Source organism: Lepidothrix coronata, unplaced genomic scaffold, assembly GCF_001604755.1.
Source record: "Lepidothrix coronata isolate B3197 unplaced genomic scaffold, Lepidothrix_coronata-1.0 Scaffold200, whole genome shotgun sequence".
Taxonomy (NCBI): Eukaryota; Metazoa; Chordata; class Aves; order Passeriformes; family Pipridae; genus Lepidothrix; species Lepidothrix coronata.
In genome coordinates this window covers 281543-299793 of record NW_016690380.1, presented here as the reverse complement: position 1 = coordinate 299793, position 18251 = coordinate 281543, and the positions used below count along the sequence as shown (strand labels likewise).

The following is an 18251-nucleotide window of genomic DNA, read 5'->3' as shown; positions in this document are numbered from 1 at the left end:
GCTTCCCTCCTTCAGAAAAAAAAAAAAGGGGAAAAAAAAGTCCCGGCCAAGCCCCCACCTCGAGCCCAGCCCAGCTGAGCCCCAGCCCAGCCCAGCCCAGCCATGGAGGAGCCCGAGCCCGCGGGGGCCGCGCAGCCCGGGCTGCGCTCGCTGCTGCCGCCGCGGGAGTTCCTGGGCTCCCGCAAAGGGCAGCTGCTCCTCGCAGAGTCGGTAAGGCCGGGGGCGAGGGGGATCGCGGGGAGAGACCCCTGAAAGCACCGGGTCCCGCCGACGGGGCGGTGCGGACGGAGCGGGGGGGATGGACCGACCGTCCGCGGGGTCGAGCTGGAGCGGGGGGAAACAACCGGGGGGAAAGGGGGGGACACGAACCGAGGGGGAAACAACCGGGGGGAAGACAACCGAGGGGAGAACAACCGAGGGGGAAGCGTGGGGAAAACAACCCGGGGGGAAAGGGGGGACAAGAACCTCGAGGGAAACGAGCGCACTACCTTACCGGGGTGGGGGAACTGCAGGGCTGAAAGCGTAATTGATTGAGTTAAAGAAACCAAAAGTCTTGTCACGTTAAGCTTCCAGTGCTTCAAGTCGGTTCCTTTATCAGGAACCCGTTTTCGGTGACAAAGGGCTTTGATTTCGTTTTAGCCTGTTTGCAGCGTGACTCCAGTGACCGCTGCAGCCCCATTTGTGTTATCTCCTGGTGCCAGGGGACACACGGGTTACCAGAGAGCCTGTTCGGAGTGTGTCAGGAAAGGCCCTACCCATTAATGTGTGACATGTGCCATTAGGTAGGGAGGGCATCAGGATACTCAACGTTTGTGCCGAGCCCTCCAGAGCTGTGTTTGTCCCTGATCACAGAGGGATGCGCTTGCTCACTGCTGTGGAGCTGATGGCTGGAAAGTGCCCAGCGGGAAAGACCCTGAGGGTGCTGGTGACAGGGCTGGACATGAGCCAGGTGTGCCCAGGGGGGCAAGGGGCCAATGGCCTCTGGGCTGTGCCAGCACTGTGCCCACAGCCCCAGGGCAGTGCCCGTCCCTGTGCTGGCCCTGCTGTGGGACGTCGAGGGCTGTGCCCAGTTGTGGGCCCTCAACAGGAGAGACCCGGAGGGGCTGGAGTGTGTGCAGGGAAGGGAACGGAGCTGGGAAGGGGCTGGAGCAGCAGGAGCAGCTGAGGGAGCTGGGGGGGCTCAGCCTGGAGAAAAGGAGGCTCAGGGGGGACCTTCTGGCTCTGCAACCCCCTGACAGGAGGGGGGGGCCGGGGGGGGGTCGGGCTCTGCTCCCAGGGAACAAGGGACAGGAGGAGAGGGAACGGCCTCCAGCTGTGCCAGGGGAGGGTCAGGTTGGACATCAGGAGGAATTTCTCCCTGGAAAGGGTGGTGAGGCCTTGGCAGGGGCTGCCCAGGGAGGTTTGGAGTCCCCATCCCTGGAGGTGTCCCAGGAAGGCCTGGCCATGGCACAGAGTGCTCTGGGCTGGGGACAAGGGGGGCATCAGGCACAGGGGGGACTCCACAGTCTTGGAGGTCTTTTCCAGCCTTAATGATTCTGTGATCCTTACTGGGAAAGTGCCAAATAATGAGCAAATAATGATCATTAGAAACAAGCATGGCCTGGCAATGGAAACAGTGCTCCCCCAAAAATACACCAGGGTTTTCCTTTAGGTACAGGTTCTGAGGTCAGGGCTGGTGGTAATTATAGGCCTTTGGGTTTCAGTGTGACACTTTCTGGAATTTTATTTGTAAAGGCTTAAAGCCTGGCAGCTGAAACAGTACCCACATGATAGGGAAAGAGATCACTTAACCCAAGGGAAGTGGGTATTTCACAAAAAAATTTAACTTTTGAGTAGAAAGCTAGTTGATTGAAATCAGACCTTCAACATAATTTTTGTCAGAAATAATGATAAATTTAAACACTAAGTTTTGTATGATCTTACCTAGAGCTTGGGCAGCCCAAAAGAGTAGTCAAGTCTGTGGAGTGCTGTTTACATGTGCAAGGCGACTCTGGGTATTCACTGTGTGAGCTCAGGGAAGGAAACAAGGAAATTCAAGCAAGAGAAAGGGAAGGAAGAGGCAGAACTGTCCATGGCCAGCTGGGGAGGACCAGCCCTAAGAGTGTGAGGCTGTGAGCACTGCCCTGTGGCAGAGAGCACAGGGAGATGTGAGGCTGGCTTTGAGAGGAAAAGGCTTTCATTCAGGAGGTGAGGATGGCTTCTGTGGTGGGGAAAGCTTGGGCTGAGCAGCAGCAGGCCATGAGCTGTATCAGCTCCACTAAAAAAATTCCAGGTACCCCATCACTTGTACAGCATAGTTTACAAAAACACACATTTAGAAGATACCAAAACCCAACTAACTTGGCTCTCTTGGCACGTATTTTTGTTACATACTATAACCTACACTGGAATTTCCTTTACAAGCTTACAGCCAGTTAATGATGGCTTTCAGACAGACTGGCTTTTAGCATCTCTGAATGATGACATATTTGAGGAATACTGTTTTGGTCATGGGATCAGACTCACCCTTTTGTTGTCATAGAGAAGTGCTGATTATGCCTCCTTGGAGTAATAAAAACTGCTCTGTCTTGCCAAAACAGGGATTTATCCTCTATAAGGCCACTCAGGGCTTCCCAAGGGTTTGGCTGGCTGAAAGCAGCTCTGAAAGCCCATCTGCTGAAATCTCTGTGTGCTGTTGCAGGCCAGCCCATGTGCTTAGGACGTGGTTTCCTGGCAGAGGGGAGGCAGCAGTAGTTTCTCTCCAGTTGTCTAAGCCTTGCCAGAAGAAACCCTTGAGGACAACACAAGCCCCAGAATAAATGCAGTCTGTATACAATTAGAGAAGTGCAGTGCCAAATAATTGAAGACAAGTCCAAGTTCAATCTCTCACAGTTTAAATCTGTGTTTCATCTTTAGCTTTGTATTTCAGGTCTTGAATGTTTCATTTTCCCTCTTTGACACAGTGCTGATGCGGGATGGGGTTCTGCAAAGACCTTTGTAAATAATATTCATGGGATATACAGTGTCTTTTGTTCAGAAACAAAGTGGGGTCCTCATTACTGTTATCAAATGTCACATTATTATTCAGCAGCTGGGCAGTTCACCAGAAATGCACTTTATTTCTTGGCTTTCCAGCTGTGCAAGCAGCAGCTCTGCTGCAGGCGGATCGGTGGGAGCTGCTGCCTCGCTGCAGGAAACGCCAGGTCAGGTTTGCAGCCTTCAAAAACCACCAGAACCTGCACAGTGCGTTGCCACCAAAGCCCAGCAGTGACTCTGGGCAAACCCTGACTGAGCAGAGGGTTTCACTTCTCCTCTGTGGGCTGTGACAGCGATCACGAGTGGGCTCAGCGCCCCCGTGGCCCAGCACCACGCTGGGGGAGCCAGTGAAAAGCCTTGCTTTGACCAGCAGAAGGGGCTGGCAGGTGACCAGTTCAGCTGTCACTGGCTGCCCCAGACTCTGCAGATTGAGACAAGTGACACATTCCCTTCCCTTGCAGTGCTGGAGGCTGCAGGGCCTGGCAGTGGTGTCCCAGGGCAGCTGCACCGGGAGCTCCACACTGCCCGCCAGGACTGCTTTGTTCAGGCGGCAGGAAACTGCTGCAGCCACTTTTTAAATAACATTCACACATTTCTGCATGGAGGAGGGATCTTTACCATGTTCAGGTGTAATTTTCACATTGCTCTGTAAACTGCTCTGTGGGCTATCAGGTCTGGGTATCTTGGTGTTTCCCCAGAACAAGTCAGGCTGGAGATGGAGCTGATTACTGCTAGAACTGTAACTATAATGTCAAATTTTATTCAGATAAGGAAGTTATCCTCCCCACACACACACACCTGCTTCTTTTTCTTTTGATCTCCACAGAATCTCACAACAGGTGGGGTTGGAAGGGACCTCTGGGGAACATCTAGTGCACCCCCTGTTAACCTGCCTTATTAATTTTTTATTCCATCTGGGATACCTACAGAGCCAGAAAGAAGCAGCAACATCAAGTACATGAATAAGCTTTGCTCTTTCCTGATCCTATTTATTTTCACTGCCTTGCTCCATTTTCTAATCACCATTCTTCATCTCCCAAGATAATTTTTTTCTTTCTATTCCCCCCCATGCCATTATTTCTTCTATATATTTTAACACTCTTCTTGAGCTACTAATTTTTCCCAAATACTCAAGCTGCTCTCTCGAAGGTCAGCATCTCATCCATGCTCTTTCTACCCTTCAGTGCAGTTTTCAGTTCCCTCTGTCCTGTGTTGGAACCATTTAACAGCCACTCTCATACCTGCCACCAGAGCTTGTCCAGGCAAGATCCCCATGTCTGCATTCAGCTGCTCACCCCTACTGCTTCAGTCTGGCTTTTGTGTTTGTCCTGGTGACTAAATTGGCATCTCCTTAGTCTCCTCAAGCCAGTATGCAGTGGCACTACACTTTATTTTTCTATAAAAATGCAGTATGAATATGTAAAGTTGTGCCACCTTTGTGGTGACATAAAGGATGTAGAAATCATTGTGCCTGTTCCTCTCTTTTCCTGTCTTTCTTCTGTCTTTTCATTTTTCTCTGAACTGACCATAACTGAAACTTCCACTGCTTGGTGTAAAATCTCCTTCAAAGAAGACTCCTGCACCTTTTTCAGGGTCTGTAGGCAGGAGGCCACCCCTGCAGATAATTCTGGGGACCAGGAACTTCACCTGCACAAGTACAATGGAGAAATAATTGAATAGCAGAGCTCACCAAGTGATGTACTTTTTCCCTCTGCCAAAAAATAATAACAAAATGCACTCTTGTCCAAAAGATGTCACCACTAGCCACTCTGAGAACTTTGAGCAAAGCTGTTCTTTTCTGTGGAGGGGAGATGAGGAGCAGCCTGCAGTGGTTCAGCTGCATCCCAATATCTGCCTGTGCCCATGGGAGGCACTGGGGCTGTTCCCTTCACAGAGGAGACAAACACCTTCTGAGCTGCCATGACCTCAGACTCCAGCAGTCCCCCCTCCCTTAAGGGACACTCTGCTCTCTAACCAGTGTAACTCATATTTTAGACCTTAAATTGCAAGCTGATTATACAATGAAGTATAACTTTGTAATGCCTGGCCAGTTTAAGAAGCTCAGCAACACAATATTAAGTAATAATTACATGGGACAAAATTACTTTCTGAAACACAATGCCAAAGAAGTTCCTTTAAAAAAGTACTATGTAATATTTCTCTTTTTTTATTTTGTGGGAATGGGAATGTACATAAAAAGTACTCAATGAAAAGTCAGGCTTCTTTTAGCCAGGATCTTTTTTTACCTGTACCATTGCCAAGCTATGAAAGGATCCTGTCCTGCTCTTTGCTGCATTAGAGCTTTCTGCACCCAGATATTCCTCCATAGTAAAGCTGGCAACAGTCACACCAACCTCTCATCAGCAGCACGGGAACAACTCAGACTCTGAGCTGCTGTCAGTGCCGAGGATGTAACCCCAGTGGGGGGAAGAAAAACACCCTGTGTAAACACAAATGGATAGAACTTATAAAACACTATTAACTTTTAGTTTCTCCCAGAAGCTGCAGTGCTTTCTGAAAGTGCTAGAAATGAACTTGCAACTGCATTGAGCCTTCACAAACTTCCTCTCTTAGCTGCCTGTTTTTTAGCATAGACACAGAGTATTAGAAAAACAACAAGGTCCCTTTGCTTGACCTTTCTCTGAAATCACCCTTAAACACACAGCTGCAGGAAAAGAGGTGCAGAACAAGTGTGATGTGCAGTGGAACGTTTTACAGTCTTCAGAGGGGTCAGGTTGTATTCTGAAGGTTGCTTTTGAGTTTTAAAGCAACTTTCACATTGACAGATGTTTGTCTCAAAGACTTGAAGTCTGGAAAAGTAAGTAGGTAGGTATCATTATTTCTGGATACACACTGGCACTTCAGTGTGTGTATTGTGGGAGGAGAGGTATATTTTTTAGATTTCCAACTTTTAAGGTAACATCAAATGCTTGAATTAGTGGCAGTGCAATTAAATGGTCACACAAGGTAACAAGATAACTACTCAGTTTTATAATTCAGAAAAGACAGTAGTAGATGATAGCCAGTATTGCTCCAGGAGTCCATGCACTCCACATGTCAGAAGGGCAAAGGAGCTCTACACAAAAAAGAAATGAGAAACCATCAAAACCCTACAATTTGTGGGCTCTTGCATTACATAGGGCTGTCCCCAAGCTACTGAGTAGGTTTGGCACTGAAATCCATGTCAGGGCTGCAAAGAGAGGCAAGAAAGAACCATCCCTGTAGCTATCACCTGGCAGAGCCCTTGGGCACCTCCTTCCCTTTGTTTCTCTTGCTCTTTCTTTGCCTCTCTCCCCTTCCTGCACCTTCTACACTTCCCCCAAGGAAGGCTGTAGCATCTAAAAACACCACCCTTCAAACCTTCATCCTCAAAATCTGGTTCACTATTTTATAGATGGGTTTTTCACATAAAATCCTCCTTGGGCCTCCTCAGTCCCTGAGTGCCCCCAAAATGAGGACTGACGCTTAACTGGAGAGCAGTTATGACTTCAGGTCAGAGTCTTTCCCCTTTACTAATAGAATCAATAATCTGTTGCAATCAAGGGACTTCTTGTGAATCCAGGGTGCCTTTTTTTACTGTGCCTTGACGTGCACCTCCCCTGCACAACGGGACGGGCTGGACATCCCCCTCTCAGGGGATGGTGGGAATACAGAAACTGTCCTTCAGGGCTGAGGAACAGGCAGCAGGACACTGCTGTGACCTACCAGTGATGGAGGGGTTTGTTTGAACAAGTAACTGCCTGATAACCAGATTTTAAAATGAACAATATTTCCCCAGCTTCTCTGGATCAGACCAAATCAGAAAGTTGAAATGACTGATCTTTCTGTGTCTTCAGCAGCTTACCTGGCACAGAGGCAGGAATCCCACTGGCACACAGCACACTGGAGCAGGAGCTCCTTGGCTTTTTCTTGCCACAAAAGAAGCTTCTGTTTGCACCCTGAGCTGTGTTACAGCAGGACTTGGGCTCCTGTTCCAACCCACGTCCGGGTGAGGGGGAGACAGTGGGAACCTTGACTTGCACAAATTCCCATAAAGCTGATGATAAAAGAGCTCAAAGGCTCTGCCTTTCACCTCCCCACTTTCTGACAGGAAAACTCCTTTCTCTGTACAAAGGCAGGCAGAGCACAGGACTTACTGTATCAAACAGAATCGAGATCAAAGGGATCTCAGCTGTGCACCATCAACTTACATATCTCAGATTTGCCTCTCTGCCTCCCCTTGCTGCTGCAGTGTGATGGATTATTTAACACTGCATTTAATCCTTTCATAAGAGATTACCAGGTTTAGTTCAGGTCTAACGTTCTGCCATTGAAAGGACTTTGGTAGGTGGGACCTGTCCTGAACACCTCCTCCCTGCTGCTGTTCCTCCCCATCACACACTTCTCTTCAGCCACAAAAGGGAGATATTTTTTCAACACCAGAACAAGAAAAAATGTCCTGTGTACATGGTGATTTCTTTTTAATCCAAGAACACATTAAACCATGCCTAAATTATGTTCCACAAATGCAGGTGAAGCAGATTCACAAAGTCCAGTCTTTGTTCTTGGGGAAGCGGGGGGAAGAGAGCAGGTGTGATAGGAAGGAGGAAGAAATCCTCCCTCCTCTGAGTAGTTTTCAAGCTCTGTTAGATCCACTTCTCTTCAAAGACCACTCACCACTCTCCACTCACTGACAGAAAATACCAGCTGAGGATGAGATACAGTGAATGAGTTCCCTCTGCTGTAGGAAAACCAGAAAAACCTGCCAAGAGGCTGTGTAAGCAATAACCAAAAAATAATAGCATAAACAGCAACAAATAGTGTAAATATGAAGAGGTAAGAGGCCTATACTGCACCAGATCAGCTTCTTAGTGAAACAAGAACAATGCATAGGCGGTTTAAGATAAATATAGTCTCTTACTAAAAATGGCACATCCTCCCTAACTTCACCACCCACTCCTAATGGATCAAAACAATATTCTCCAGCTCTCAGCAGCCTGCTGAAGAACTGACTGCTTTCCCCAAAAAACAGGCTTAGAATAAAGGCTTCTTAATTAATTACATTAAAAAATTATTTCATGGGATTGAACTGCTTAGTTGCCCCCTAAACTTAAACAGGCTCTTTTGGTACATGTATTTGAGTGTTGGCTGACCTCTCCTAGGCATAATTATTAATTAATAATTATTTATAGGAGCCTTATCAGTCAAGTATAATAATGATTTTTTTCTGAGGTCCAGGTGAACACAAGCAAAGAAATCCATTGAGCTGAAATTTAACAAGGCAAATACATTGACTGGCTTTGCAGGAAGCCACACCTGCCTTCAGATATGCCACCTGGGAGAAAATAATACATTTATTTTCAGTCTTGTGTAAGTGGGAAGGTCAGTGTCACAATTTAGAATTTAGAAGTTCAAAAAATCCTTGTGATGGGATGCTCAGACAGTACCCAAAGCATCTCTGAGCACTGGGAAGGTAGGGATTTGTCTCCACGAGGGAAGAGCAGCCCAGGTGCAAACTGGCACATAATACACAAAATGTGTAATTCAGTATCCTGGTTTTGTTACTTTAAGCTGATTTGATGACAACAGCAACCAGTTTCCCTGCAAGGCAGTAAAACAGCAGGGCTGGAGCCTCTTCCTGCAGGTGACCAACTCCCAGTACATCGAGATGTTCTGAAGTTTCTCCCTGGTTCCCTCCCCTCCCACCTTCACCAACAGCAGCTCAAAGTCCAGAAGTGTAGGACAGCACTGGTACTACCTGGTTTAGGTAAAAAATCATTTTTTTAGCCATTTTCCCATTGTGACACTTTCTGTCTTGAACCATAAACTGTGTTCCAAAGGTATTTTAATTGAATGGGAAAAGAAATGCCATTTTTATTATTTTGTAGAGTTAGGAAACATCATGGAAACAAATTTATGGGAGTTATCTATCCTATCTAAAACAGCTTTCTACACTGGAAAACTAGAACCAGAGACTTCCAGACACCACAAAACAATTAATTCTTGGCTCTTCTCTATCCATCATCAGCAGACTTTTTTCTTTCCACTCTAAGGAGATTATAAATGCCGAGTTACTTTGGGCTGTCTGAGCAATGATTTGGGTTTGAAATGAGACCTGTCATAGCTGAAAGCTTAAAGCTCTGCTTGCTTGGCAGAGCCCCACTCTCTTTTCAGAATTATGTTGTCAGAACTGTTTACAATCCAGAGCAAATCACTGACTCAGAGAGGTGCAGATCCGCCCAGCGCTCCGGAAAACCGATTTCACACGCCTGGAAATAAACACCATTACTTGAGATTTATTCCATGCTGAACAAGAAAATTCATTTGGCCCAATATAAAAAAAAAACCAAACCAGTAAGAAGCAAAGCAATGCCTTCAGCAGCAGCACTGACAGAAACACACAGGGAAAACAACCCTTCTGAGCTGCTCAGCCACCCACAGCTCTGCTATTCCAGGCCAATAACGACGAGTTTTCCCTCTACTCCAGGTGCTGTCATTTATCATCTTTATCTGCTATATTGCATCTCTAGCAGCTTCTTTCATGATGGCACCACTCCTAGAGTTTCTGCTGGCACTGTTTCTTTTTTATGCCTACGCCTCCAAGCTCAATGAGAAGTTTAAAGGACTCTACTGGCCTTTGACGGTAAGTGGAATGTGCAGCACAAACCCCCAGACTGAACTGGGCAGGGTTGCAGGAGGAAAAGGGACTGCACAGGAGTTTAGGGTCACTGTTAACAAGTTCACCCCCTTATTAGAAACTTGTCTGTGTTGCCTCTCGTCCAGCAGGTCCCCCAGCACTCTTTGAACCGTGCTGTACTGTACACTATAGCTTGTTCTGGTGCTGACACAAAGCTTGGCTTTATCAAAGCACAGAATTTATACCTGATTCCAGGCACGTGGCTTAGGGCTGGATCTTCAGAGGCAGCATCAGCCTAAGTCAGCCTGACCACTGCTGGGGGCTCCTCACCATTGCCACCCTGACCAGCAGGGACACAGCTGTGCTGTTAGTGAGGGACAGACTTTACTGGGATGGTTTTAAATTCTCAGCAAGTGCTGCAGAGGGGCAGAGTCATACCACAAACACAGCTGCTTCTGGAAAGGGGGAGCCCTGCAGCTCCTGCCCATTCCTGCCCACACAGGAGCCCAGTGCTGGGGCTGCAGGCAATCCTGGCCACTGGATGTCCCTGCTGCCTCAGACACTGCACGGGGAGCAGCTGTCTAGCAGTACAAATACTGCCAAAAACCCTGCTAATCTAATCAATCTGGAGTCTCTCTTGGTACCAGCAATAGTTCATCACAGTGAGATCTAAACTAGAGCTCTCAGTGCATAAAAACGATGTGAGTGAGGCCCTTGTGGGTAAAGCGGCATCAGTGGCTTTGACACTGCACAGTTTTCACTTGGTAATCTCAGTTCCATCATTTTCTCATTTTCTACACCCATCTGATTCCAGAACTAAGACAAAAAAGGCACTCGTGTGTTTATTGTGGCCGTTACCTTAATATACTGCAGCCACAGAATGTAGATAATTGACCCTGTCCTGACTTCAGAAGAGTCAAGTTGCTTGTAGGATTTGTGTTCTGAGACATCATCCATCTGTTCTGAAAGGGCAGAAGAGCTAATTGTGAACAGAGCTCAAGTGCAGCTCCCACGATTTGCACATCCCTGGGAATCACAGCTCTATTTAACACCCACTTCAGAGACATCCCTGCTGGTGTCCCAGGGCATGGCCCTGCCCTGCAGAGCCACAGCAGCACCTATCCCAGTGATCACAACAGGCACTTGGGCAGGCTGCTGGAGTCACAACAACATGCTGAGCATAAACCATTTCACTAAACAAAGTGGTTAATTCCTGACTGAGGAGTTCCTACAGACAGATCATCATATAGCCCTATATCCATGTAGGGACAAGCACCCACCTGTTCCCACAGGAGCTGTAGCCTCCTCCTGAGCCCCTGGTACCACAGGAGTTCTGCTTAAAGATGGGACTTCCAGGCATTTCAGATGGTTCTTTCCTTGCTGTGCTCCAGGCAAATGCCACAGGACAGCCCTTCCCAGCCCGAGGGGTCTGCCCCACACAAGCTAAAAGCAGGAGTCACACAGCAGCTCCAAGAGCAGAAGCTCATGCCAAGATTCCAATCATCCCTTTAGAACATTCATTCCCCAGAGGAGCAGTTCCTGCAGCACAGGGCTGTGCTCACACAGCAGCCCCAGGGTGGTCACTGCTGCAGGAACAGAGGGTTTGAGGGGTCATTTCCCAAAGCATTTCCAGAGGGGTTTGCATGTTGGAGCTCCATGACTAATCTGGGAATGCACCACTGCTTCTTTCACAGGATTTCTTGCGCTGTGTCACTGCTGCCATTATTTACTTTGCCATTTCCATTGCTGCTGTCTCCAAGTACAATGATGGAGCATCTAAAGCAGCAGGGGTGAGTAGACATGAGCTTTCCACTCAAGTATTTTGGTGAACTGCCTGTAGATATAGTTCAGAAACAGTTCAATTTTGACCCCATTGCAAGTAACAGAAGTTTCTACAATTAACTGAGAATTCCTTTGCCCAAAGCAAAGAGGAAATGGTCAGTTATTCAGAAAAATATGTTTTGAATCAATAGTTTTTTCATTGTGACAGTGCTGCTCAGTGTTAACTGTGCTCCTTAGGGAAGGCACCTGTTCTGCTTTTTAATTTCCCCAGATGTACAGGGAAGAGAAACTGTTCCTGCAAAAAGTATCGAGATCCTTGAATGGAGGGAATAATACTAATGATTTTAAAAAGGAATCAAACCTGTAACTGCTAAGGCCAGTCTAAATTAAGTCATTTCAACCTCCTGCCTCCACCTCTCAATTTTACTTGGGATGAGTTGAAACAAGAGCAGTGTCATTTTACCCTCCAGTACAAGGGCTGCCCAGGAGAGAGCCTTTGCCATCAGCATTTTGTGTTCAGAAATACAATCCAGCCTCTGCATCTGCAACCTGACTCTAGGCATCAATAATGGATGCAACATAAATAAAATCTGCATCATAATTTTTAAAGATAGGGAAGAACAATACCCAGTAGTGCTGACCAGGAGCCCTTACCAAACCATCCCCAGTCACACACAGCTCCAACACAGACCTTGTTTTAATCTTTGCCCCTCAATTTAGAGGTGGAGGAGTACAAGTGCATTTACCCCAGAGTGAAACCCAGCCTGTTCTTGGCACTGCTGCTGCTCTGGCTCTGAAGGGGGAACTCCAGAATCATTTTAATCTCAGTCTAGTTCACTCAGCAATAGACAGGTCTCCTTGCAAAGGAGAAATTATTTCCAGAGAAATCAAGGTGATGTCTTGGTGGCACAGAGATGCCCTGGGATGGTGGAGGTGCAGGTTTTGTTCTCCTGCAACTCCCAGCAGAGCTAATGCTCAGAACATGCCCAGAGGGACCCGGGGAAGGGCTAAGGACACATCTGATGACTTCTCAGGCTCCCAAACTAGCTGTAATTTAGCTGAGGCCAATGGGTCACAAGCCATTTCCCTTCCCTGTCTTCATGGAAAGGCACAGGCCAAACCCACCAAGCTCAAGCTTTGAGTTTTTCTTGTGTTGGCTCAGCTCATTTTGCTTTGTCATTGATGGATGTGGCCCGTTGTTAAAGAGAGTGTTCTTTTGCCCTTGTAGGTGTTTGGGTTTGTGGCCACCATCGTGTTTGCCATTGATTTCTACATCACCTTCAATGACCTGGTCAGCTTCCTCAAGCAGGGCAGCTCCGATGCCCCCGAGGGGCACAAGTCAGAAGGTGGGTAAAATTCCCTGGTTTGTCACACGAGCAGGTAATGTGAGACTTTCTTCTCCATTTCACCTTTGTAGGGGAGCAAGAGCACTTAGTTTCTATTCCTGGCTGCCTTGGTTTTCTGTGCCCCAACTGTGCTCAGTTATGAAGCTGCTCAGTCCTTGAATACAACAACTGGAATTTCAGGGACTTACAAAGATAAGGAGCAAGCCAGAATGTGAAGTTTCTCAGAGTTTCACGACATCTAAATTTGAAAGGCCCTAAATCCAGTTATAGAAATTATCAGCAGCACAGACTTTCTTCCCCCATCAAAATATCTTACTGTAAAAACAAGCAAACATCTGCCTTTTTTCCTTGGTAACTTAATAATTAACATCCATTTGTCCACAGTCTTTTATGTCCAATAGTGCTCTTCTCTTTATCATCTCCTTATCATGATTGCCTGTTATGACCAGCTTTGACCATCTGTGGGCAAATGGCCTTGAAATCCCAGGGCCAAACAGCATAAAATCAACAAGATTATTATGAATTTGTTTTCTCTGTCTACTTCAGACAGATCCACTTAGACAAAGATAAAAAGAGGGACCCACTGTTGGGTGTTTAAATCCAATTCAGGTCAAGTCAGGCCAGAGATAGCAGTTTTACAGTACCCAGCAGCCCAAATTGGGCATCATGTCCCTGTGACACTGCTCATTCCACTGACACAGAGGAAAAAGACTGTTCCATGCTTTAAAAAAAAAAAGAAAATAAATCCCCAAACCCAAAACAACAACCCACACAAAACCAAAACCCACAAACCTCCTCAAAACCAAACACCCAAGATGTGTATAGATTCCTAGAAGGTGTACAGTTGCACTAACAGCCTTTTCTAGGGATTTTAGTAGACTGTTAAATGTTTTGCAAGCTTTAGGTCAAAAAGAGAGACCAAAAAAGAAGAATTAAGTGGAACAGATCACAGGAAATAGACTGTTAAGACTAAAAACTGAACTGACCTCAGAAGATGATCAAGTGACAAGGGCACAAAATTAGGGTACAGATTAGATCTAATTTCCCTGGAGATGGAGGCAGAAATACATAAAGCCACATAAACCCACAGCTGTGCAGCCAGGCAGCTCTGGGGGGATGGTGTGACTGTGCAAGGAGGGCTCTGCCCTGACTGTTCCCCCAGCACCAAGCTGGGGCTGAGGCCAGCAGGATGTATCTCTGTTGGGGTCCCCACCACGCCAGAGCTGCTGCTCTGAGGCTCTGCTGGCAGAGCAGGACCCACCCACGGCTCTGGAGGCAGCAGGGGCAGCACAGGCTCCTCCTGTCACACCAACAGCCACCCCCTTCTCTGAGCCAGCCCCTGCTCGGGGGGCTCCAGTGCCCCTCAGCAGCATCCCCCAGCTCCTTTGAAGCACCCTCAGGGTTCCATCCTGTCAGCAGGAATGTCACAGGAGTGTCACTCCCCCAGCCCTTCCTCTGGAGCAGCTCCTGCCGGGAGCAGCAGCGTCTCTCCCAGCCAGAGCTGCAGCAGGTGGGGGGTTCCAGCTCTCATCTCACTCTCATTCCTTGTTTTACCCCTCAGATGAGAACTCTGACTCTGACTCAGACTGAAGAGCCAAACACCAACCAAGCGTGAAGGGAAGATGATCAAGCACTTTCCTCTGCTGAATGCACTGCCAAGTGAAATATCTCCCTTACTGCAGCCTCCGGATCCTCTTTCCACCTCACTGTTCGTGGAATCACCAAGGCATGGACAGGGCAGTGATGTGGAAAAGGAGACTATTCCCAAAGCCATTAGAGACTCTGTCAGAACTAGAGATTCTGCAGTAGCTCAGCCTTTCACAGAGGAGTGTGTCCAAACACAGCTCAGTTCTCCTTTGCCCCTCCTTCCTCAGCCCTACAATGTCCTGAGTAAATGGGAGCAGCATTTTAAATGTGTAATCAGAGCTTTTAACCCGCTTTCTTACTTCCAAATCCTTAACACTTACAGCTTTTGTACTTCTTGACGTACCAAAGAAGAGAGGTTTGAATGCCTCTATTTGTATTTTTCCTTTTAACTAACAGTATTTCTTTCTCTGAAGTCTGAGTATTCCACTCAGAAGCACTGAAGGCCTGGATTACAGTTAACTCAGTACATTTATATCTGCTGCCTATCTGTGACCAGAAGTGACAACTGGAAATCTGCAGCAAGAGCAAACCTCAGTCTGACTGCTGCAGGCAGCTGGCTCATCAAACATTCACAATCACTCTCTTTAAGCTGCTTGGATGGAGTCACATCCCATCTGCTGCCATTTCACCAGCGAGACGAGGCAGGACAGGGGAGCCAGCCTCTTCCCAGCCTCTTCCCAGCCCCTTTCCTGCTGGCTGTGTTTGCACAGCCAGGGAAGGCAGCCTTGCCAACCCAGCAGGATCTGCCCAGTGGAGCCTGCAGGTGTCTGTGCACAGACAGAGCTCTGCTCTGTGCCGGGGGCACTGCTGCTCCCCCAACACCAGCACTGCACTTGGGCCATGGCTTTGCAAAACAGGGAACTGGTTCTGCCACACTTGGGAAACCTGAGCCCCAGGAGGGCAGGGCATCCCCCCCTCTGTGAGAAGGCAAAGAAACCAAGCCCCAAATACAGAAAGTCTGCAATGAGTTCATTTTCCCAGACCCCTTTCCTCAGTGGGAAGGGGGGGGTTGGGTTGGGCTTTTTCCCCTGGAAGGCCAGGATTTATTGTGGTGCTGTAATCCAGGGAAAAAGCCTTCTGAATTTACAAGGTATTTTCACAAGTAGCACAGCCTACCTTGAAATGTTTGTATCCACCTACAGACACATGGTGCTCGGGAAGAGCATGGCATCTCCTTACAGATGGCAGCAGACAGCTCTGTGCCAAAGAAATATGTATATATTTTTAAAAAATTAATATAGTACCAGAACAGGTGGCCTTTACAAAAACTAAAATGAGAGCAGATGGTACTAACAGAGTAAATGAAAAACAGGGATAAAACAATGACAGCAGATTTCCTCTGGAATAAAATCACCACTTGGATTCCAGTTCCCTGGCAGCAGCTGGCTGCTGCCAGCAGCACACGGGACCTCACAGGGAGCAGGGGCTTGGGAAGGTGCTGGTCAGATTGGAGTTGTCCTCAGGCAGCTCCTCCATCTCCTGTTTCCTGACCACTGAGAATAAAAGCAAAACAAGTGGTTAATTCTAAATGTGACAAATCACCTCTACTTTTATAAGAAAGACCTCTCTGGACCTTTTCCTGTATGAAATCCTGTGTTTCTTTCTCTTGTTGTCATATTTGACTGACACACACTGTGACATCAGGGGACCTGGGCTTGTTTTTATACTCATTTTGTATTTCTCTTTTTTTTTAATTAAAACAAAATGTACTGCATGTCACATCTGGAAACTAGTACATGGTTAATATTTAGAAACCACCCTGGATTAAACCTCTTTTCATAGAAATGTTGAGTGTCTTTACTTATTTTAAGACCTGATTTTACTGCCTTGCCTCTGCCCAGCAGAGGGATCAGTGATTTAAGGAACTCCATCACTGTGTGCTGGGGAGGTGGCAGAGCACAGGGGGACCAACCCGAGCTGCTCCCACAGCTCCTGAGGAAAACATCATCTTCGGGGCATAACCATGAAAGAACTGAACCAAGAATTAGTTTCTACATATTGAGACCTTGGGGATACAGAGCTCTCACCTGGCAACTAATAACACTGTAAAAACAGTCCCCTTGGGTTCACCCTTCACACTCACTATAACCCAAAATATACTGAGGTTTTCTGGTCATTTTTTCACCTTGGATCACTCCTAAAGTCAACAGAGGCAGCAAACAAAGTGGCTCATTCGTTCCTTCAGGATTGCTTTACCAGTGAAATGCCTGCCCAGAGAACTCGTTATTGGCTTTTAAGTACTTGATGATTTCATTCATTTCTAAGCAGTTTGCTCCCAGGGTCAAGCACTTGTGTAGGATTCCAGCCTTTTATTTAAAAAGATCTGTTCCCATGACTGAAGTAAAACACAGTTCTGTGTTTTCCAAATATCGTTTCATAAAATTAAATTAAAAATAATTACTTTAAAGGCAATTTTGATGGGGGGAGGTGGGGACTGAGTCAGTCTATTGCCCATTTTCTGCCAGCAATATTGCACCAAGACCAGAGTCTGTGCAGAGCAGAGGACAAATCACCTTGGCTTTTTTGGCTTTTATGTTTGTTTGCTTGTTTTCCTCAACTGACAAGGTCCAAACAGCTCTGGGAGCACTGATTTCTCTGCAGTTTGGGTGTCCTGAGACAAACACAAGCTGCCCCTGCGGTGTGCAGCCCTTCATTAAAGCCTTACTGCAGTGTGCCAGCAGTGGCCTCATCAAACATCTCTTTCCAGAGTTCCACGTGGGAGCCGCTTCCCAAACCCACACAGCCCAGTCCCTGCCTTCCTTACAGCTGCCCCTTGGAATTCCTGACCAGCTCTCAGCAGTGCTCAGAGCTTCCAACACCAACTGTGGAAAAATCGGGGGAGAATCAGTGCCAGACGTTTTATGGTCTGAACACTGAGACAAAGCCACTCACGGGGGACAACGCCCGGCTGGCCCCACAGAGGAGTGGTTCAGACAGTCACACTGGCTGAAGGGCTCTCACCCTCCTTCTCCTCTCAAAAACCTTTTATATTTATCTGTGGACTTGTTCAGTCTTGTGTGGTGGTTTTTGGACAGGTGACATTAAGGAATTCAAGACCTTTCCAAGCAGCTTTTTTAAATTCTGCCTGAACTAAGAGGCTCTGTTGTGCTTTGAGCACTCTGTCCATCACCTCACTTTGTTTTGCTTTTCACCTGATCCTGTCCAAAGTTCTCCAAGTCTTCCATTTCCCAGGGACACAGCCACTCCCAGGACACCCAGTGAAAAGCAGTGTTTGAGAGAAATACTCACCCTGCTCAGGGAGCACAGCCTGTGCCACCCAGTGACCATGGACTGGTGACCACAGACCGACAGTGTGTTCCTGCACCTCCAAAACACCACTGAGCAAACACCCACACTGCTGCTGAGCTGAGCCCAGAGCAGGCAGCCTGCAGGTTAAAAATAATACAGTCAGGCTTCATTCCACATCGGGACCGGGATACAAACTGCCCTGCAAGAGCAAATGCAAGATCTGTATCAGCAAAGTGCACAGCAGCTCCGCCTGGCCATGCTTTGTTCTCCGGAGAGGGAGGAGAATGGATCAAGGAAGCAGAAGACATTTAGGTAAGCACTGAGAAGGTGAATCTTGTAACAAGATGCTCAAGATACCTTTTTGCAGAGAATATTGGTTTCAAAGTCAGGATCTTTAAAAGTCACCGCTCATATAAAGAGGACTGCATCAAAAAATCCTCACAGCAACAGAGATTCCTCCTTACTGGAAGAATTCATAGGACTCAATGTGTTGTAAAACTTCTGGGTCGGATGGTAAAACAATGCTACCCAGAATATTTACAATTTATGTGTGGTTTTGTTTGGGGTTTTAGTTTGGTGTTTTTTAAATAAGTCAA

At 47.2% G+C, this 18251-nt stretch overlaps 1 protein-coding gene across 1 annotated transcript; it reads left to right on the top strand.

The window, feature by feature from the left end:
• Positions 1–101: 101 nt before the first annotated feature.
• Positions 102–16191, top strand: CMTM3 (CKLF like MARVEL transmembrane domain containing 3). Its single transcript, XM_017832269.1, has 5 exons — positions 102–210; positions 9482–9637; positions 11326–11421; positions 12642–12759; positions 14321–16191. The coding sequence occupies exons 1-5, from the start codon at positions 103–105 to the stop codon at positions 14347–14349; spliced, it is 507 nt and encodes a 168-aa protein (XP_017687758.1). The 5' UTR covers position 102; the 3' UTR covers positions 14350–16191.
• Positions 16192–18251: the final 2060 nt, after the last annotated feature.

Bases quoted from the DNA above. Each gene is read 5' to 3' on its own strand.
- CMTM3 (XM_017832269.1), top strand. From the start codon at position 103: ATGGAGGAGCCCGAGCCCGCGGGGGCCGCGCAGCCCGGGCTGCGCTCG. The intron at 211-9,481 runs GTAAGGCCGGGG...CCTCTACTCCAG, and splicing joins AGCTGCTCCTCGCAGAGTCG to GTGCTGTCATTTATCATCTT. The intron at 11,422-12,641 runs GTGAGTAGACAT...TTGCCCTTGTAG, and splicing joins GAGCATCTAAAGCAGCAGGG to GTGTTTGGGTTTGTGGCCAC.